The sequence below is a fragment of the Heteronotia binoei genome, chromosome 18, assembly GCF_032191835.1.
Source record: "Heteronotia binoei isolate CCM8104 ecotype False Entrance Well chromosome 18, APGP_CSIRO_Hbin_v1, whole genome shotgun sequence".
Classification (NCBI taxonomy): domain Eukaryota; kingdom Metazoa; phylum Chordata; class Lepidosauria; order Squamata; family Gekkonidae; genus Heteronotia; species Heteronotia binoei.
In genome coordinates, this window is record NC_083240.1 from 42,986,087 (window position 1) to 43,008,151 (window position 22,065).

Consider the following 22,065-nt stretch of genomic DNA (forward strand, 5'->3'; position numbering starts at 1 on the left):
GCTGCAGAAGCCCATGAGCCTTTCTTTTCAATGTCAGAACCTGAAACACTGAGGACCAGCTCTGCTCCCACAGGATAGGTTTGGAAATGGTGACTGTTTCCTCCCAGGGGGGTGGGGGAGGTGGATTCCAAACCACTAGAAAAACAGCCTGCAAGAGAAGATAGTTTTGCAAGGAAGTCCCTCCTTCCCTAGGGCAGCGTTTAAATGTGCAACTCCCTCATCTGCTGCTGAAAGTGATACCATCCAGCAGGAACTTTAACATTTGAGGCTGCTAAATGCAGACTCTGGACTCCTCAGTCTTTATAATCAGTGACTATATACCTCAATGAAAGAAGCAGGGAGAGAGAACAGGTTGAATGTCACTGACAAGTATGTGACAAGCTGCTGGACAAGCATGTTATTGTCGAAGGCAGAGGAGATCAGGAAAGGCAACTGGAACTATTCAAAAGGGACCATTTTCACCCCTTACTAAGTGAGTGTCCCATGGTAAGGAAGGGAGTTAAATGGCAATATGCACAAGACAGCATTTCTGGAGCACATCTGCCTGTTCCCTGGAATGTGATCATGTCAGCAGGAAGGCAGTTTAACAGCAAGCTGATGTAGCAACAAGAAATTTCACCATCACACCTTCCAGGAAACATAGAATACTGACTAACTCTACTCAGTTTCACTGTACTGGCCCTTTACTGTACTGGAGAGCCAGTTTGGTGTAGTGGTTAAGTGTGCGGACTCTTATCTGGGAGAACTGAGTTTGATTCTCCACTCCTCCACTTGCACCTGCTAGCATGGCCTTGGGTCAGCCATAGCTCTGGCAGAGATTGTCCTTGAAAGGGCAGCTGCTGTGAGAGCCCTCTCCAGCCCCACCCACCTCACAGGGTGTCTGTTGTGGGGGAAGAAAGTAAAGGAGATCGTGAGCTGCTCTGAGACTCTTCGGAGTGGAGGGCAGGATATAAATCCAATATCTTCTTCTTCTTTGCAAAGTATAGCTGGCCCAGAGCTAAGGTGACTGTCCTCCAAGACCAGCTCTGTTTTCAGTTCTTTGCTAGGATGTAGTTCAAAATCTTTGTAGTTCAAAAAGGGACCAAAACAAATCTTTACCCTTCCTCGCCTCAGATGCATACAATGCATTGACCAGCAGGGGGCCACACCACATTGTCATGACCTGAGTTCCCTCTGGTTACAAATACAGGGCACCACAGGGAGCCACTACAGGGGTGTTAGCCCTCTCCTACGGGGGCCTGAAGCGGTCAACATATTTAGCTCTCCGTTCACTCCTCAGTTCTCCTTCTCCATCGTCCTCTGGGTGTGCGTGAGCGCTGGAAAGGCCAAGAGCTTGTTCTTGCAAACAGGGGCAAGGTCCCTTCTCTCTCTCTCTCTCTCTCTCTCTCTCTCTCTCTCGGCTTGGCTTCGCGAACGAAGATTTAAGAAGGGTGCAATAGTCCACGTTTGCTGCAGGCTCGCTGGTGGCTGACAAGACCAATGTGAAACAGGCAGGTCCGGCCACAGCGGCTGCAGGGAAAAGTCTGATTTAGGGTTGGTCCTGTAGCAGTGCGATTCTTCCTCAATCTCCTTTTGTCCTCAAGACCAGCTATGCGTGCGTTCTCAAAGGAAGAGACAGCCTGGTGGATGGTGTGCCTCCATGCTTTGCGATCTGAGGCTAGGTCAGACCACTGGTGATGGTTGATGTGACAGGTGCTAAGGGATTTCTTCAAGGAGTCCTTGTACCTCTTCTTTGGTGCCCCTCTATTTCGATGGCCGGTGGAGAGTTCGCCATACAGGGCAATCTTGGGAAGGCGGTGGTTTTCCATCCTAGAAATATGCCCTGCCCAGCGCAGCTGCGTCTTCAACAGCAGTGCCTCGATGCTGGTAACCTCCGCCCGCTTGAGAACTTCAGTGTTGGTCACAAAGTCACTCCAGTGGATGTTGAGGATGGTGCGAAGGCAGCGCTGATGAAAGCGCTCAAGGAGTCGCAGGTGATGATGGTATAAAACCCACGATTCGGAGCCGTAGATGAGGGTTGTCATCACAACCGCTTTGTAAACATTGATCTTTGTGCCTTTTTTCAGATGCTTGTTGCTCCACACTCTTTTGTGCAGTCGGCCAAAGGCACGGTTTGCCTTTGCCAGCCTGTTGTCTGTTGCCAGCCTTGCCTGGGCAAGGTCCACATCCCCCTAAAAGCTCCCCCTCTCTTTCAAGCACTCTTTCTGCCCCGGCACGTTATGTTCTCTGCCCGCCCCGCCCCCCGCCATGTCCCTCTGCCCGGCCGCCCCCCCTCAGCGCACACCTCCAGCCACATCCCCTCCCCCACCCTGGAAGGGCCTCCCCCTCCCTCATCGCCTCACGATATCCCCCCCCCCCCTCAAAAGAAGCTCTGCCATGTTTCCTCTCAGGCGCAGCACCCCCTCCCCCACCTCCTGGCTCTACCTGCTGCCGCGTCCTCGCTTTTTTTCTCCTCACTGACAGTGTTTGGGACCCTCTCGCCGGCCAACATACGCTCGGCCAATCGGATGGCGGAGGAGGCGGGCTCTCTAGCCCCGCTCCGGCCAATCAGTGAGCAGAGAACCGGGCCGGGCGGTGGCGACACTGGGGGAGGTTGCGCCCGGGTCTTTCTCCGTGCGCGCCTCCTAAGTGGTTCGTTCCTTCCCCCTTCTGCAAGCAGGGTAGGTTGAGACAGCACGTCGCCGGAGGAGCCGGCCAGTCAGCCCATGGGGAGCCACGCCCACTAACGGTTTTGTTTACATCCGGGGCGCTCGCGACCCCAGCCGATCCGAACGCTCCGCCGCCGAAGCCAATGAGCTTCAAGAGAGTCAGGAAGCAAAGAAGCCACGCCCATTAGTGACAAACTGGAAAGGTTGTTTACCTCTTTCGCCGCGGGAGGAAGGCGAGGGACGTCAGGGCGTAGCCAACGGGATGACGTACTCATAGAACCATTGAGAGGGAAGACTAGAGTGTATACACTGTATACCATAAAGAAAAGGTTGGTCGCTTCCTGTCTGGAACGGCTTTTGGGTTTACAAGTAGAAAGAGGTGCCAGCCACAGAGATGGCCAAGGGGTAGAGCGGCAGAATGTGGTCAGTGGATACAGGAGGGGACATTTCTGCTGCAAGTTCTGGCTTCGTGTCAGTGCGGTCGTTCTTTGTCTCTGTGGACGCAGAGGAAGTGGTGGAATATTAAAGAGAAACGAACTTTTTTTTAATTGTTTAAGCTTGATTTTTTTATTAAACAACAAAGGCCTTTAACATACGTCATGAAAAACAATAAAAAAATAAAAAGTAGTGTAACTTAATATACAGTTCTTTACATCATAAAAGGTTCACATTTGAATAAAGATTAATATAGAACAAAGTCCAGGAATTTGTTTGGTATTTTACACTTTGAGTGATTATGTTGTTTACATAATCAAAAAATAAACAATTTTTTCTATAAAGGCTTCACCTGCATTAGGGTCTTCACACATCATCATCATTATTCCACCCATTCCCCCATGGAGGCTCAGGGCGGAGTACATCAAATATGCAATAATAAAACAATCAAAAATAGCTAAAATCATAATAAAATCAGTTCCCCCCCCCCCAATAACAAACAGAATAATGATGAAATAGCAATGCTATATTAAGAACATATTTTGTTTGATACAACATGATGGTACAGCAGGGGAGGCCAACCAATCTAACAAAAGGATGCCCGCTGCCTCATCCAAAAGCCTGGCGGAACAGCTCCATTTTACAGGCCCTACGAAAGGCTAACAAACCAGTAGAAATTGAGAGGCTATTTTGTCCTGTATTGCGACGTCCCACACCTTCTGAAACCAGAGGATTATAGATGGAATTTTGGTTAATTTCCAGCATCTTGCTAATACAATAACATTTTAAAAAAAAAAACTCACGCGCCCCTTGATTCCATGTGTATTACTGATACCTATTTTGCATTAGGAAAGCATTGTATCGATTGTATATTTACTATTTCCTTGCTGGTCTTTTGACCGTAATAAACTTGATCAATTGATTACTATTACTAATGAGAAAAGTATAGGGTTGCCAGATCTGACTCAAGAAATATCTGGGGACTTTGGGGGTGGAGCGGGGAGCAAGGGTGTGCCAAGCACAACTGAACTCCAAAGGGAGTTCTGGCCACATTTAAAGGCACTGCATGCCTTTTAAATGCCTTCCCTCCATTTGGAAATAATGCAGGATAGGGACATTTTATTTTGGGGCTCATGGAACTGGACCCCCTGGTCCAATCTTTTTGAAACTTGGGCTGGTTTTTGAGGAGAGGGATGCCAAAAGGAAATCCTTCACACAGCACTCAACTTGTGCAATTCACAGCTGGTGAAACAACACTGGACACAAAAGGGAGTGCACTTGAAATGGTATGACACGTTGGAACCATTGAATTTATATGAAATGTTTTAATTGATTTTATCGTGATTCTATTTTAACAGTATGTTGTTTTAACTGTTGTTAGCTGCCCTGAGCCAGTTAGGGGAGGGCGGGATATAAATGTAATAAATAAGCAAACAAACACAAAAGCTCCGTTTTTAAAATGTAGCTGGGATCACAGTGCAAAGTGGCTGGGCCACTGGGAGCATTTGTTTGTTCCCAAATTGAAGTTGGTGTATCCCCAAAATCCTGTTGTTGAGGATCCTTCTGTGTTTGCTATTAGATGATCTCAGAGCAGAAGGCTACCCACAGACCAGGACATTTGGTGGCTTCGCAGAATATTCCACTTCTGGCACATACTGTCAAAAAGATGCACAGTAAGACTTAGTAAGACAAGGAGAACAACAACAGAAAGAAATGTTGGGTTATCTAACAAAGGGGGGAATCATGTTCCATAGGTGCAGAATGCTCGGCTTAGAGGTCCACTTCTAGAGGCAGGCCATTCATTCATTTTCCTGTTTTCCAGCTTAGCAAGGAAAAATGGATATTTCATGAAGTAAATAGGAGAACAAGGACCTTGTGTTAATGAATCATAACTTGGAAGCTACCCCCAAGGTCATCTAGTCCAGCTGCCCCCAACATTTTTGGCACCAGGGACCGGTTTTGTGGAAGACAATTTTTCCCACAGACCAGCGGGGGCGGGGGTGCTGGGGTTTTTGCTGCCCCAAAGCCCACACCCCATGCATGTCCTCCCCATGGGGGTCTTTAAATAAGGAATAGGCAAGATCTATTCAGTTTGGTGTAGTGGTTAAGTGCGTGGTCTCTTATCTGGGAGAACCAGGTTTGATTCCCCACTCTTCCACTTGCAACTGCTGGAATGGCCTTGGGTCAGCCATAGCTATTGTTGTCCTTGAAAGGGCAGCTGCTGTGAGAGCCCTCTCAGCCCCACCCACCTCACAGGGTGTCTGTTGTGGGGGGAGAAGACATGAGAGATTGTAAGCCCCTCTGAGTCTCTGGTTCAAGGAGAAGGGCGGGGTATAAATCTGCAATTCTTCTTCTCTGCCTCACTCCATAGTCTGGTTGCTAACGGGCCATGGACCCGTATTGGGTTGCGGAGAGCCTTAGACAGCTTTGTTAAGTACTGTGAAAATGAACGGTTGGTAATAAACTTTGAAAAAACAAAAGTGATGGCATTTGGCAAAAAAGCCAAGAAGAGGTATTGGACTATGAAAGGGAAGAAAATAGAACAAGTAACAAAATTTACTTATTTGGGAATGGTAATTCAGAATACAGGTGCCTATACTGAACATTGTAATATGAGGGTGGAGAAAGCTAAGAAAACAATGTACGCTATTCTGAGATTTTTTCGCTCTAAGGGGGCCTTCTATGTTCCGGCAGCACTGAAACTGTTCCAATACAAAGTGTTAACACAATTGCTCTATGGTATTAACCTGGGCATTTCGGCTAAAAAACTGAAGGCTCTCGAGAAAGTGCAATCTAAATTTCTTCGTAACGTTTTGCAGCTTCCGCCAGGTGTGTCAAATGCCCTTTTGCGTTTAGAAACTGGGCAAATGAGAATTGAGGCCAGAATTATGTTATCTTCGGCATGTCAATGGCTAAGGATCCATAAAAACAAAAAAGGCCTCTTCCCTTTAATAACTCAAGACCCCTATAGGCCAAGGTGGCTGCAATTGGTCAGAAGCAACTTAGAAAGTATAGGATTCTCACTTGAAAACCTCTTGGCGCAGAGCTATGCCAAAGCAAAAAGTATTATCAAACAAAGAATCTGCGATATAGAGAGACAAAGGGATCTAGAACAGGCCCCCTCTTTTTTAGCAGCTACTGAGACCAAATATGTTATGAGGACGGCCAAGTACTTTTTTTATTTGGAGGTACCAGCCCACAGAAGAGCCTTTACGTTGGCTCGATGCGCAGCCATGCCCTCAAAGGTGCTAGAAGGGAAATATAGAAAAGTCCCGTATGAAGACCGACGCTGTCCTTGTGCTATGGGAGAGGTGGAGTCGATGACTCATATGTTTTTTCGATGCCCTTTCCACCAGGTACAGAGGGATAGATTTGTTTCCCCGTTTGTAGTTAAACCAATGGCAGACGCGGACAAGGCATGTTTGGAGAAACTTTTGGTAGATGCAAGTCCAACTATCTCTAGACAGATAGCCAAATTTTGCCATTATCTTGTGAAGTTCCATACTAAGAAACAAGAAACTGCATGTCTTGTATGATCTCTTGGAATTTTAGTTTATAAATGTTTTTATACTCTGATTTAAAGGATTTATATAAATTGGAACTGACTTGAATTTTAAAATTGGTTCAATTATATTTTAGTTATCTTGGATTGTATAGGTGGGGAAATGTTTATGTATTTTATTGTATTTTATGTTTTTTTAGGAGGGTATTTTATACTATCTTAGGTATTTTAGGAGGGTTTTATATGATGTGTTATAGTTTTTATATTGGTCTATGACTGTAATAAAGTTCATTCATTCATTCATTCATTCAGTACCGGTCCGTGGCCTGGGGTTGGGGACCCCTGATCTAGTCCAACCCCCTGCACAGTGCAAGAAAATAATCTTTCTAGTTTTTAAAAAAATAAATAAATCTGAACCAAAACATATTTTCACAGATGTTGATCAGGAAAAAAAAAATCAATAAAAATGAGTAGCTTAAGTAAAACTATCTTTCTACTGTCATTTAAATAAATTTGACTCCAAGTTTCATACATACTGACTGGGGGGGGGGGAAATCAATTATATAGCTATCAGATGCTCTATTGATAATATCTGGCCAACAGACCAAAATCTCAATCCTGCCTTAACATTAATCATCAATTCTGTCTTAACACAGGTGGGTAGCTGTGTTGATCTTTAGAAATAGAACAAGTTTGAGTCCAGTGGCACCTTTAAGACCAACAAAGTTCGCCCACTTGGAAAGGTTCCCTGGCAGATCAAATAAACTCAAATTAGATCGTCTTCTGTCTGAAAGGAACCGCCAAACAACAGGACAAGTAGCTAGGTTCTGTTCTCAGGTTTATAAAGAACGTAAAAAGTAAGACAAATAGGCCAAACTGTAAATGTTTTAACAAATTTTAAAGTGACTTTTAAAAATGGTTTAAAGGGTTAAATAATAATCTTTTAAATTATTTTTTTACTGTTATAACCCTCATCAAATTTTAACATGCAGATTCTTTGTGGGACTTTTTATAAGGTACTTTTAAGGTTGTTCTAAATGACTAAAATGCTCTGGTCAATGACTGTAATAATAAACTGAACTGAACTGACCAACGAAGTTTCAATCTGGGGATAAATTTTCGTGTGCATGCACATGGAAGCTTATACAACATCTGCATGCTCAGTGTGGTATGAACCCAGCAACCTTTCCATTCAAGGTCCTGTGCAGTGGAAAGTAGGATGAGATAGGCTGTAGCTCAGTGGTAAATGGTGGAACATCTGCATGGTATAAAGAAAGTCCCGGGTTCAATCCCTGGCATCTCCAGTGGAAAGGATCCTGAAACAGGTTTAGATGTTTAGATGAAAGATGTGAAAGACCTCTGCCTGATACCCTGGAGAGCAGCTGCCAGTCTGAGTAGACAGTATTGACCTTGGTAGACCAACAGTCTGATACAGAATGAGGCAGCTTCATGTGTTCATGTGTAAAGGCAGCTGGAACATAACATAAGGAGGCCTCCTTGGTTGCCAAGACATCAAAATCAAGCGTCAAACTGAAAAAAAGAACTGATCAAAGAGCAGTAAAGTACTGTCAGAAAGTCTTCCTTGGTTGGTATGGTGTATCAGAGCTGGGTGGTAGTATGCAATTTAAAGCCACATCTGATTTCCTTTGGGTCAACTATTCCAAGACCTCACGGCAGCGGGAATACTGAAGGACCCACACTGTGGATTCTGACACCAATTTGTGCTGTTCTCATATGCCACAACACACATTGAGTTCCGTATAATTTTGGGGGGATACTGGATTGTGCATGCACTGTTTTAAAAAACGATTAAGTACACACAGAAGGACACCACAGCAAGTTTTTGGCTAGTTTTATTTCAGTATAAGTACACATGGTCCACATACGCAATGAAAACTATAAAACCATCCCAATAACTTAAGAACTTGTGGTGGAAAAAGCACCATCATCAGCACCATCCGTTGTTGAAATATTAAAATCCCTCATGCTTGTATTAAAAGGAATGTGTAGTATTTCCAGATGTGCAACCGAAGAACATTTCAAAAGGCAGCTCCCGGCAGCCGTGAATTTATGGTGGAAATCTTTTGGTGGGGGGGGGGGCTACAATATGGGCCCTTCGTCTTTACAAAACAAACAAAAAATACAACCAAAGCAAGTACTGCATAGTATTGTAATTAAAATACAGGAACCACCATTGAGTCGTGTAAAGGCAACTCAACATCTCTTCCGTTTCGTTTCTGTATAGAGAAATCTAAAAGCTAAGAAAGAAAATAGACCTAGAATTATATTCTCTAAAAGGACACACTTGCCAAGCAGAACGTATTAAGTGCTACGAAAATACATATCTTCCATTCTGTTTTAATAATTTACTTTTTTTTTTAAAAAAGGCTGTGAAGTCATCACAGGAAGCTTATACAAATTCAAGACTTCGTACTAAATTAACCTGCCCTTCCCGCCAACAAAAGAAAGATACCATCGAAAACAAATATCCTCCCAAGTTTTAGCCCTGTTTGTAACTATTATGCAAAACAGAGTTAGATCAGGAAACAGGGGGGGGGGGGAGAAAGAGATTACCTGTGTATGAAGGAATATAAATTTACACACATTTTTACAGCGACTCCTTTGAATCCTAATACCGTCTACAAAATTCACAATTATATTACAAGCGATTATAAGGGCAGGGATAAAAGCTGTCTAAAATCCCAAAAGGAGGGGAAGGGAAATCTTTTCTACTTTTTTTTTTTTTAAAAAAAAGAGAAAAACTGCAGAGTTTCAAAGATCTGCACCGATTTCAAACTGGCCAGGTGTGAACTGCGTTACCGCAGACACCCTTCAGCAAACACAGAGGGCTTTCCGCGGCTGCTGGAACAATGAAGTCCCAAGTTTCTTTTGTCCTCTCAGACTACGGCGCATCGCGAGCTTGCTGGAGTTTTTGTGCTGAGATGTCGAGGACAAACTTTCAGGCTGGACCCCGATGTTTCGCGATAGGCCTCGCCTGGGCTTCTTGACTGCCGGTCCTGAATTGGATTCTTCCAATGTCCTTTTGAAGCTCGCCGTCAACATCCTCTCCGACTCCTGGGCTTTTGCTGGATCGCTCAAAGGCATGCGGAAGACCTTTGAGTCAACGCCAGTGTTCCCAGAGTTGGAAGGAGAGAGGGTACCTGGTGGGCTTTTGCCGCACGATTCTCGTACCCTCAACCCAAGCGCTTTGCTGATCTTTTCTTCTTGCGGACCAACATCTCTGGGAGACGTTACCGGTAATGGCAGGTTGCTCTTGGCGATCTCGCCGGGCATCTCAGAAGGCTTACCAAACACTGTGCTGGTGTGCGTAAGTGAAGGAACAGCCTCTGAGGAGTTCAGCCGTGGCCACAAGTCCTCTTCCAACACCTGATGGAATTAAAAAGAGGAATCATTTATCTGCAGATCTGATCACTCACTGTTTGCATCGCTGTAGGGCAAGGGTGGCCAAACTGTGGCTCTTTCACACTATTGTGTGGCTCTCAAAGCCCCCACCGCCCCATCAGCCAGCTTGGAGAAATCACTTTAAAGTGGCTTGGAGAATGCATTTAAAGTTAAAGTTGTTTTCTTTTCAGCTTCCCCTCCCCCATCTATTTTCCTTCCTCCCTTCCCTCCAACAACTGCTGTTCATGACGTTATTCTGTGTGGCTCTTACATTTAAGAAAGTTTGGCCACCCCTGCTGTAAGACAATGATTCTCACTTCCATTCCACTTCCTTAGAGGAGTTCTTACACCAATCCTGCAGGAAAACCTATCGATGGCTACTAGCCCTAAAAGGTCAGTGGAATCTCCCACCTTCAGTGGAAAGAAACAACTAAATCCCAGTGCGGAGGACAAAACGGGAGAGTCAGTCACCTCCGGGAGATCCCTGACTGACCACCAGGAGAATGCAGGATTAGAGGCACCTTTGAGCTGATCCTACACTGGCCTTACATTATTGCACTGCTTTGCAATGAATATCAAACTTAGCCTGGTATCGGAGTCCTTCCACCTCTGCTGAAATTGAGCAAAGACCGTGTCTTCACGAAAAGCGATGACTGCAGCTGTGAGCTTGCGGGAGGATCCAGTTCTCCTGCTCTAAAAATTTGGCGCCCAACCTTGCAGCTGTCAATGTCCCAGTCTGCAAAAGTGAGATTAATCAAAAGCACCAGGTAGGACGCTGGCTTTTCTGCTGCTGTTGGATGGAATGAGACACGGTCTTGCACACTCAAAAGCACAACAGCAATGGCCGAGTGTGCCTGCAACACCAAGGAAAGAGGAGGCTCCTAAGGCAGTGAGTGCAGAGGGAGGGAAGTGAAATGCACTAGGAGCGGCATAAGCATCGGCATGCTTGACACCTGCCATGGCCCACAGCCTAGCCAAAGCCGTCCCCCTTCCACTTCCAGTATCATCATGCCCCTGTATAAATCAATGGTGCGGCCTCATTTGGAGTACTGTGTACATTCTGGCCACCGCACCTCAGAAAAGATATTATAGCATTGGGGAAAGTGCACAAAAGACAACTAGGATTCAAGGGTTGGAACCCTTGCCCTATGGAGAAAGGTTAAAACACTTGGGGCTCTTTAGCTTGGAGAAACGTCAACTGAGGGGTGACATGGTAGAGGTTTACAAGATTATGCATGGGATGGAGAAGGTAGAGAAAGTAGTACTTTTCTCCCTTTATCACAATACAAGAACTCGTGGACATTCAATGAAATTGCTGAGCAGTTGGGTAAAAACGGGAAAGGAAGTCCTTCTTCACCCAAAGGGTGATTAACACATGAAATTCACTGCTGCAAGAGGTGGCGCAGCTGCAAGCATAGACCACTTCAAGAGGGGATTGGTTAAACCTATGGAGCAGAGGTCCATCAGTGGCTATTAGCCACAGCGTATTGTTGGAACTCTGTCTGGGGGAAGTGATGCTCTGTATTCTTGGTGCTTTTGGGAAAGGGCACATTGGGGGGGGGGCTTCTAGTGTCCTGGCCCCACTGATGGACCTCCTGATGGCACCTGGAGCTTTGGCCACTGTGTGACACAGTGCTGGACTGGATGGGCCATTGGCCTGATCCAACATGACTCCTCTTATGTTCTTAAATACTGGATTAGTCTCCATCTTCGCAACAGAAAATACGTCTGCAGGCAACAGCGAAGAGAACCTTGCAGCAGGCAGGCCTTCCTTCCAAAGCGCTACGTTCGTCATCACAGGACATTTCACATTTTCCTGCTTTCAGAGGTCAGATGGGCAGCCATGGCCTTTTGGTGGTAGCCCCCTAACTGTGGAACATCTTTTCCCTCTCCTCCCTCCGCTTGGCCAAAATCTTAGTGAGCTTTCGACTTATTGTTTCCCCACCCCATCCTCCGTTTGTCTGTTTCTTTCCTCTGTCTGTTTCTTTGGAATAACTCGTAGCTGCCTAATAATCAAATAGATCCAGGCGGGCAGCCGTGTTGGTCTGAAGCAGCAGAACAAAGCAGGAGTCCAGTAGCACCTTTAAGACCAACCAAGTTTTATTCAGAATGTAAACTTTCGTGTGCTACAAGCACACTTCATCAGACACACTAGTGAAGCGTGCTTCTAGCACACAAAAGCTTACATTCTGAAAAAAAAACTGTGTTGGCCTTAAAGGTACTACTGGACTCCTGCTTTGTTCTAATAATCAAATAGTGACCCATCGTAAAAACCATACAAATCCGTCTAGAACAGAAGGGGTCAAAACGAGTGTAATAACTCATTTTGGCTCCTTCTATTCTAGATTATCTGTATGGTTTTTACAATGGGTCACTATTTGATTATTAGCCAGCTGTGAGTCGTTTCAGAGTATTGTGAGCATGCCTCCAGCCAGGCTTATGGAGCAGAGAAATATAATATTTAGTCTCTATGCATCCATGGAGATCGGTCGACACATCCATGGAGATCAGATGCCGCAGTCTGCTGGTGTTGCTGAGACTGACATCACCGGCACTGAGCGCCAGTGTGGTGGAGTGGTTAAGACTACTACCTGGAAGAGCTGGGTTCGAATCCCAACTTGTGGCATGGAAGCTTGCTGCTTGACATTGGGCCAGTTGCACTCTCTCAGCCTCACAGGGTTGTTGCGTGGACAGTATGGAGTAGACGAGAATGATGTAACCTGCTTTGGATCCCCAGTGAGGAGAAAGGTGGGGTGGAAATGGATTTATTTAAAATAAAATAAATCCATTTAACACTCCTTGCTCCCTCCAAGGCAGCGGGGAGAGAAAGGGAAGGTTAAACGGAGCGAGTCAGGAGCGGCTGAGACAGCTGAGGAGGGGCAAAACTGGCTATGAATGATTGGGGGGGGAGAAAGGAGTGGGGAATGGGGGGACGATCATGGGCATCCTGTGTCCAAAAGGTCTACCCAAACCTCTTACTAGTCCCAAGATTCCTGTCTGTGGGGGGCAGGGTGGTTTTTTTTTCTTTTTAAGCAGGAGCATACAGGAATGCAGTTCTGGCTGGCTTGGCACCAGGGGGTGTGGCCTAATATGCAAATGAGTCCCTGCTGGGCTTTTTCCATAGAACAAGCCCTGGAGGTGGCCCACTTCATGTGGAACGTCATGGCAGGTTCAGTTCCCTGGCAGCAATCTGCAGTACATCCTCCTCCCGGAAGGTGTGCTTGTGTATACATTTACACACTGGAGGAGAGGGAATGCCCACTCTGATCCCAACAGCCCCAGCTACTATAAAAAACCAGTCAACTGATCAAAGCCACCAAGTATTACACCGTCTTCCAGTTTGCAAAAATATATTGTAAGGACTGTGTACAACGCATAATAAACAATACACTAATGAGAGAGGCCAGCAGTGCTAGGGCCTTTTAAAGCAACAGAAAACCCCAAGGGGCCAAAAACCCCTGTCTCCAAATGAAAAGATATAAGTCCAAACTTGGAAATAGTCCAACTGAAATCACAAGGTGGGTGCTCCTGAGGAGTGCAGCTTCAACACAGCCGCTTTCTTGAAAAAACGTCTCTCTAGATTTTGATGACGTTTCAATTCTTTCTTCAGTTTGACGGCTTAATTATTTAGGAACCCTGTTCTACATTCTCTAATCACAGCACTAAGCTTCTCATTTCAGTGTGAACACTGGGCTCTTTCATATATCTTTTCATTTGGAGATGGGTTTTTTGGCCCCTTAAGAGTTTTCTGTTGCTTTAAAAGGCCCTAGCACCGCCGCCTCTATCATTATTGCATTGTTTATTATGTGTTGTACACAATCCTTATAATATACTTTTGCAAACTGAATGACGGTGTAATACTTGGTGGCTTTGATCAGTTGACTAATTACACCAAGTGCCCTTCAAGCAGAAGACTATAAAAAAAAACAGGGCTGCATCAACACTCCCCCCTCCCAACACACCCCTCTCCACTGGGCATAGCTCTGCTCGGGTTCCTTGGTTGCACTTGAGTGTGAAAGAATGCTAGAAAATGATTTTTTAAACAAAAATTAGATGATGAAATGGGCCATGCTGTCTTAGTATCCCTCATAATGCTCTACATAATTGCCTTTGTTCTGTCAGGAGGAGGCCACAACCCCAAAAAAACCACACACACGCGGGCACACGAGCTGTCAGGCTACTATATATTTATTCTCATCTGTACCAAGTCATCCAGGTTTCTTTAAGGGCCTCTGTATCATTACTGGGAGAGATCCAAAGGCCCACCTCCTTCTGCCCCACGTCTTGCCTCGAGCCCGTTTGCCTTTCTTTCTACACAGGCAGGGTTTCTGTTGAGGACAGAGGGCACCAAGTTACTCAGAGAAGTGGCTGGCGTCACACAACCTATCACAAGGGCAAAGCTGCACCGGCCCTTGCTTTTTTAAAAAAAAACCCCACATGCGTGTTGCCATCCTCTAGGTGAGACCTGGTCATTTCTCAGAATTACCACTATCCTCCAGCTGACAGAGATCAGTCTTCCTGGAGAAGATGGCTGCTTGGGAGAGAGAACTCTATGGCATTAGATCCTGCCAAGGCCCCTCCCTTCCCCAATCCCAGCCTTTCCCTGCCTTCAACCCCAAACCTCGTGGCTTTTTCTCACCTGGAGCTGGCAACCCTATGCATATTTGTGACCACCATCCTATGCTGCCTCTAAAAAAATGCAGCGGTCACGAATTCAAAGTCATCCCCAGCTGCATAGGGACAGTCGTGTCCAGGCACGGTCTGATTTCACCCACGGCCACAATGGAAGCAGTGTGCCACGAGAGAACAGTTAGCGGGCCATGAGAAGTAAGTTAACACTCTGTATTCAATATCAAATTCAAAATTCAATATAAATGATATGTCCATACAAATCATGAGAAACCATACAAAAAAATCACCATCTATCACAAACCGCTCTTATTCCTACTGACTCTTTGGTGAACATCCACAGCAATTGATAGCCTTAGCTGAAGTCCGACGCTCATAAAAACCGGTCCTTAAGTCATTTCGAGGCTTAAAGCTCTTCTTCCAGGGACCGTCTGTTGCCAGTGTACTGTACAGTAGGTAAGTAGCGTCAAGATATACCTCCTCCAATTTGGAGAACAGATGTGAATGAAATTAGCAGAGACATTTCAGCACAATGCATTATGAATGAATGAGAAAGGCAAAATGAACTGAGACATACAGAATATCTGAAGGTGTATCTTGACACTATTTGCCTACTGTACAGTACACTGGCAACAGACGGCCCCCGGAAGAAGAGCTTTAAGCCTCAAAACAACTTAAGGACCAGTTTTTATGAGCGCCAGACTTCAGCTAAGACTATCAATTGTTGTGGACGTTGTTCACCAAAGAGTCAGTAGGAATAAGAGCGGTTTGTGGTGCATGGTGATTTTTTGCATGGTTTCTCATGATTTGTATGGACATATTATTTATATTGAATTTTGAATTTGATACTGAATACAGAGTGTTGACATATACTGGTCTAGTTGCTTTGTTATTTTTGCATGGAGAGAGGTATTCTGTCATGTTAGTAATAGTTCCTCTGTGGTCCCGACAGCCCGTCATGAGAAGTAAGTTGCCAGGTGCAAGGACTGTTTCCAACCTGTGGCTCAGCAACAGTCTATTGATTTTCCTAATATAATTGTCAATGCTGATCAGTGGTCAATTGTGCAAAGCATATTCACATATCCACTACTGTACTGTTCTATGTATTTACATATGCATTTATATGTATATAATCATGACTGTACTAACAATGTATTACAATATCTACTAACCTTTACATATATTCATTATATATTTTCATGGATTTCTGTAGAATAGCATTGGTAACATATGAAGCCATAATAGAGAGTAACTCGTTGTGGGAAGTAAAGGCCTAATCTTGTCTCTCTGGTAACTGATGATAGGTTAGGTACCATCTGAAAATCTCTGCAAACCTGGAGATGTGACCTTCAAGAAAAGCAACACCAGGGTCTGGAAACTAATTCAAAGACTTTGGGGCAGAAGAAATGATGAGCCGTTAATTTGTAACCTATATTTGGACTGTAAAGGTAAAGGTAGTCCTCCGTGCAAGCACCAGACATTTCTGACTCTGGGGTGATGTTGCTTTCACAACGTTTTCACGGCAGACTTTTTAAGGGGTGGTTTGCCATTGCCTTCCCCAGTCATCTACACTTTCCCCCCAGCAAGCTGGGGACTCTTTTACCGACCTCGGAAGGATGGAAGGCTGAGTCAACCTGGAGCCAGCTTCCACTGGGATTGAACTCAGGTCGTGAGCAGAGGGTTCCGACTGCAGTACTGCAGCTTTACCACTCTGCGCCACAGGGCTCTTATTTGGACTGTACCTTTCACTTATTGTCAGTCTGGCAAGACAAGTAGTCTTGCGTGCACATGCGACAAGTGTCTGCTATCTGATTCTTCGTTAAAAGCTTCTTTTTCATTTACTCAAGACATCTTGTGATAGATTCTGGGCAAAACCTCATCTAAGTCAACTAAACCATGAACAGCTACTGTGAGCTCAAAGCGCTCTGCTACAAAGGAGGCTGCCCACAACAGCTCTGGTTGCGGCTGTCCCTTGTTGAAGACAAGGACATTTGCTCACTCTTCATGTGGGAGCACTGCTGAATTAAAGGTAAAGGTAAAGATAGTCCCCTGTGCAAGCACCAGTCGTTTCCGACTCTGGGGTGATGTTGCTTTCACGGCAGATTTTTTACAGGGTAGTTTGCCATTGCCTTCCCCAGTCATCTACACTTTCCTCCCAGCAAGCTGCAGACTCATTTTACCAACCTTGGAAGGATGGAAGGCTGAGTCAACCTGCAGCCGGCTACCTAAACCAGCTTCAGCCGGGATCGAACTCAGGTCGTGAGCAGGGAGCTCAGACTGCAGTACTGCAGCTTTACCACTCTGCACCATGGGGCTCTTATTTGGACTGTACCTTTCACTTATTGTCAGTCTGGCAAGACAAGTAGTCTTGCGTGCACATGCAACAAGTGTCTGTACCTGATTCTTCGTTAAAAGAAGAAGCGGGCTCTTCTGCTGCATTACCTTCTCCTCAAATGCAAGTCTTAACCTTTTCCCCCTCTGTCAAGTCACAGCTGGCTTATGGCAACCCTGTAGGGTTTTGCTTTTCAAGACAAGAGACTAGTAGACCTCCTGATGGCCCCTGCTTTTTGGCCACTGTGTGACACAGAGTGTTGGACTGGATGGGCCATTGGCCTGATCCAACATGGCTTCTCTTATGTTCTTATGGACCTCCTGATGGCACCTGGGATTTTTGGCCACTGTGTGACACAGAGTGTTGTGACTGGATGGGCCATTGGCCTGATCCAACAGGGCTTCTCTTATGTTCTTTATGTGACACAGAGTGTTGGACTGGATGGGCCATTGGCCTGATCCGACATGGCTTCTCTTATATTCTTATGGACCTCCTGATGGCCCCTGGGATTTTTGGCCACTGTGTGACACAGAGTGTTGGACTGATGGGCCACTGGCCTGATCCAACATGGCTTCTCTTATGTTCTTATGGACCTCCTGATGGCCCCTGCTTTTTGGCCACTGTGTGACACAGAGTGTTGGACTGGATGGCCATTGGCCTGATCCAACAGGGCTTCTCTTATGTTCTTATGTGACACAGAGTGTTGGACTGGATGGGCCACTGGCCTGATCCAACATGGCTTCTCTTATGTTCTTATGTGACACAGAGTGTTGGACTGGATGGGCATTGGCCTGATCCAACAGGGCTTCTCTTATGTTCTTATGTGACACAGAGTGTTGGACTGGATGGGCCACTGCCTGATCCAACATGGCTTCTCTTATGTTCTTACATTCAAAGGTGTTTGCCATTGCCTGCCTCCGAGTCATAACCCTAGTATTCCTTGGTGGTCTCCCTTCCAAAAGCTCACTAGGCCCACCGCATTTAATTTCCAAGACCTGATGTGATCGAGGTAGCCTGGGCGATCCAGGTCAGGGCATTCTCATCCTTACACCCTCTAAAAGCGAAACATTTGGCAGCATGAGCCAAAAAAGCGTGCGTTCGGCCACAGAAAGTTGTGAAACATTTTATCATATTTAGAAAATGCATATGCTTTCTCTCCAGAAACCTGCTTGTGACTAAAGTCAGAGGAAAGAATCTACCTATCAACATTATCATCATACTCTTCCTCCAAGGCACTCAGGCACTGTATGACGTCCTCCCTTCCTAATTTATAATCACAACCACCCTGTGAGGAAGGCTAGGCTGAGAAGAAGGACTGGCCCAAGTTCAACTAGTCAGCAGCAGCGCTGAGTGGGACTTTGAACTCAGGTCTCTGTGGTTCTAGTGTCTGACACTCTAACCCAGGGGTGTCAAACATGCGGCCCAGGGGCTGAATCACGCCCTGGAGGACTCCTATCAGGCCCCCGAGCAACTGGCTGTCACCTGCTTCCTTCTCCATCTCAGCTTGCTTTGCAAGGCTTGCTCAATCGCACAGGAGCTACAGAGCAAAACCTGTTTTCTCCATTGGTTGAGGCTCCTCCCCCTCCTGGTCCCCTGGGGAGGGAGGGAAAGAGCCAGAGCTTCCTTTGCCCAGTTCCCTCGATCCCAAGGGAGAAATACAAAGAAAGCACATTTAAGATCAACAAATGCTAATGCTTTAAGCATGTTTTATTTTAAGGATTTAAAAAAAAAACCCTTCAGTTGTGTTTGTCTGTGGCCTTTAAAAAGTTTATATCTTTGTTACCTAATTTTACCCAACATGGCCTGGCCCGGCCCAACAAGGTCTCATTTATGTCAGATCCGGCCCTCAGAACAAATGAGTTTGACACCCCTGCTATAACCGCTACTCCGTACTAGCTTCTCTTCCCTCCCAAACAGAAACTGTGGAAGCCTAGGGGCGAAAGAGCCCCTGAAAGGATCCCATCTGGCCTTCAGTTACTAACCCAAAAGCAAGTCAGTGCGCAGAGACGACACCTGAGGAGAGATGATTTCCAAGAGCTCTTTTGCTGGCAGGGGCAGTGAGAAAATGCCACGGGACTCCAGCCGACTTACTGCCTAGCTCCATCATCCCTTCCTCAAACTGGCCCTCCCAACAAAAACAACTGGCCACAGCCAGAGGGAAGGGGATGACCAATGGGGAGACAGGCCCAGCTGTTCAGTATGGAACACTTTCGCTGCCCATCTTCCGGTGTTCTGCCCAACGAGTGCAAAGGCACTGGGGGAACTGACAGAGCTCTCAGCCTTTTCATTTTAAAAAGGCGTGATTTAATTATTAAAACAACTGATTTAAACATGCCCTGACCTGGATGGCTCGGGCTTGCCTGATCTCCTCAAATCTCAGAAGCTCAGCCCCAGCTAGTCCTCGGATAGGAGACCTCCAAGGAAATCCCGGGTTGCTACAGAGGCAGGCAACAGATGAACCACCTCTGAATGTCTCTGGCCTGGGAAACTCGGTTGACGCGAGTCAACTGCAACTTGGCAGCAATTTCCATCACTGGTGTTGCTCATACGCTGACCCAGATGGCCCGGGCGAGAACGTGATCTTGTCAGGTCTCGGAAGCTAAGCTCTCTCAGTTGAACAGGAGAGCTACTGAGCCGAGCCTCTCTTCCTCCTATTGGCTGAGGCTCCTCCCCCCTCCCCTAGTCCTCTGGGGAAGGAAGGAAAGAGCCAAAGCTTCCTTTGCCCACTTCTCCGGATCCCATGGGAGACATACAAAGAAAGCACAACTAATACCAACAAGGGCTAAAGTTTTAAGCATGTTTTAAGGGGTTTTTTTTAAATTAATTGTATTTGTCTGTGTCCTTTATAAAGTTTATATATGAACATATGAAGCTGCCTTATACTGAATCAGACCCTTGGTCCATCAAAGCCAGTATTGTCTTCTCAGACTGGCAGCGGCTCTCCAGGGTCTCAAGCTGAGGTTTTTCACACCATTTTGCATGGACCCTTTTTTGGAGATGCCGGGGACTGAACCTGGGACCTTCTGCTTCCCAAGCAGATGCTCTACCACTGAGCCATCGTCCGTCCCTAAAGTTTACATTTCTGCTACCCAAAATAGGTATACACGTTGCCTGGCCCAACAACGCCCGGTCCAACCTGACATGGCCTGGCCCAACAAGGTCTTATTTATATCAGATCCGGCCCTCATAACAAATGAGTTCGGTACCCCTGCCCTACAGGGTCACCATATGCCAGCTGCAATATGAGGCCACTTTCCACAAACACCAACTTAAAGACGTCAGAAATGTTACTAACTTTCTGCAGTTTTCTAATGTAATCCCATGCCCCATCACTTTGCCTTGAGCACCCTGGGTCGGATTCTCCCCCCCCCTCCCCCGGCAACTCCTCATGGTCCATATTTAGACTGCTCAGAGAAATTTCCATGCAGCTGCTCAAAAGAAAAGGACACACACATGTGCAGATGCAGAGGAGAAAAGAAAAGAAGAGAGGCGTGCTCACCTTCTCTCTTTTATTAGCAGCATTCGGCTCTAGAGCAATAAGCACCCTCGTCCAAATCTTTATTTTTCCATCTCCTTTGCCAAGAGGACAGCTATTCAAAGACTCCCAGGAACATCAAAGCAACAGAGCTCTTCAGAGAGAGTTGTTGTTGTTGTTGTTGCAGTAATTGACAATGCTTCAGAACACCCCACTTAACTCTGTCCTCTTCCCCCCCCCCACGAACACACACACCCACAGCCAGACAGCACAAAGGGCTCTCTTTGGGCCAAAGTTCTGGCTGGAAAAAAAGGAGAGACCAGATGCAGGCCTCAGGGTGCTGTCCTGTCTTTCCTTAAAAGAGTGAAAATTAAGATAATGGCACAAATGTGAAGGGGAAACGAAATGACAGAAGCTGAAACACGGGGAATTGAAGCTATTAAAATGCCATCATTTAAAACAACAACAGTAAAAGCTGTTTCTGCAACCTGAAAATCAACGACACTCAGGTTTCCTAGGGTAAGTTTAGAAAAGGGATGGTCAGACTTGATTAACGTAAGAGCCATATGCAAGACATGAACATCAGAACATCAGATGTCTGAGAGAAGGAAGGGAGGGAGGGAGGGAGGGAGGGAGGGAGGAAGGAAGGAAGGAAGGAAGGAAGGAAGGAAGGAAGGAAGGAAGGAAGGAAGGAAGGAAGGAAGGAAGGAAGGAAGGAAGGAAGGAAGGAAGGAAGGAAGGAAGGAAAATGGATGGATGGATGGAGGGAGTGAGAGGTAGAAAAAGCAAGGTTAAGTGCATTCTCCAAGCCACTGGCTGGCTTGGCTTGGAGAAGTGATTTAAAAAGAGAAATGTCTTCTCCAAACTGGCTGATGGTGTGGTGGGAGCTGTAAGAGCCACACAATATGTGCAAAAGAGCCACATGTGAATCCCAAGCCACAGTTTGGCCCCACCTGGTTTAAAATCTTCCACTGGTGAGCAGGAAAAGAGGCATTACACTGCAGGCAGGCAGGCGACTAAAAACAACAACACTGTGGGCTATTGTGGGGCTGGGTTCTCTCTACTTATCAGCTCCCAAAATGGACAACGTTATTGCTAGGAATTCAGTCTTTGTGCTATTAAAATTCACAGCTACTATCCACGAGGCTTCCCCTTTCAACTGTAAAGTGAGGACAGGTGGAAGAACACAAGAACATCAGAGAAGCCATGTTGGATCGGGTCAATGGCCCATCCAATCCCAACACTCTGTGTTGAACAATGGCCAAAACCCAGGTGCCATCAGGAGGTCCACCAGCGAAGCCAGAAGGCAGAAAGAGAGCCCTAATTTGCGGTGCCAGCTTGACCCCCTACCAGCTTCACAAATGAAATGAAAGAGGGGCCAAGCAATGCAGGAAATGCTCCTCGTCAGCTATTGTGCTGTCTGCTGTCTTTTGCGTTTCTTAAATACATGAACATTCACACAACATGTTATGTGTTCATTTCAAATCGTGCATTTGGAAGGGACCTTTTAATAGAACCCCTATTGCCATCTGCTTAATAGAGGAAGCTGAACCAAGAATGTTCCTGGCAGATGGCTCTTCAGTACCCGCTTCTAGCAAGGTTCCACAACCCAGGCAAATGGTTGCATCATTCAAGTGCTCTT

The 22,065-nt window shown here is 46.0% G+C and overlaps 1 protein-coding gene across 1 annotated transcript in view; it reads right to left on the minus strand.

The window, feature by feature from the left end:
* Window positions 1–8,422: 8,422 nt before the first annotated feature.
* Window positions 8,423–22,065, minus strand: part of PPM1D (protein phosphatase, Mg2+/Mn2+ dependent 1D) — an 81,624-nt gene continuing 67,981 nt past the window's right edge. The window contains 1 exon segment of the mRNA XM_060259231.1: window positions 8,423–9,972. Coding sequence (XP_060115214.1) covers window positions 9,418–9,972 — 555 coding nt within the window. The 3' untranslated portion in view covers window positions 8,423–9,417.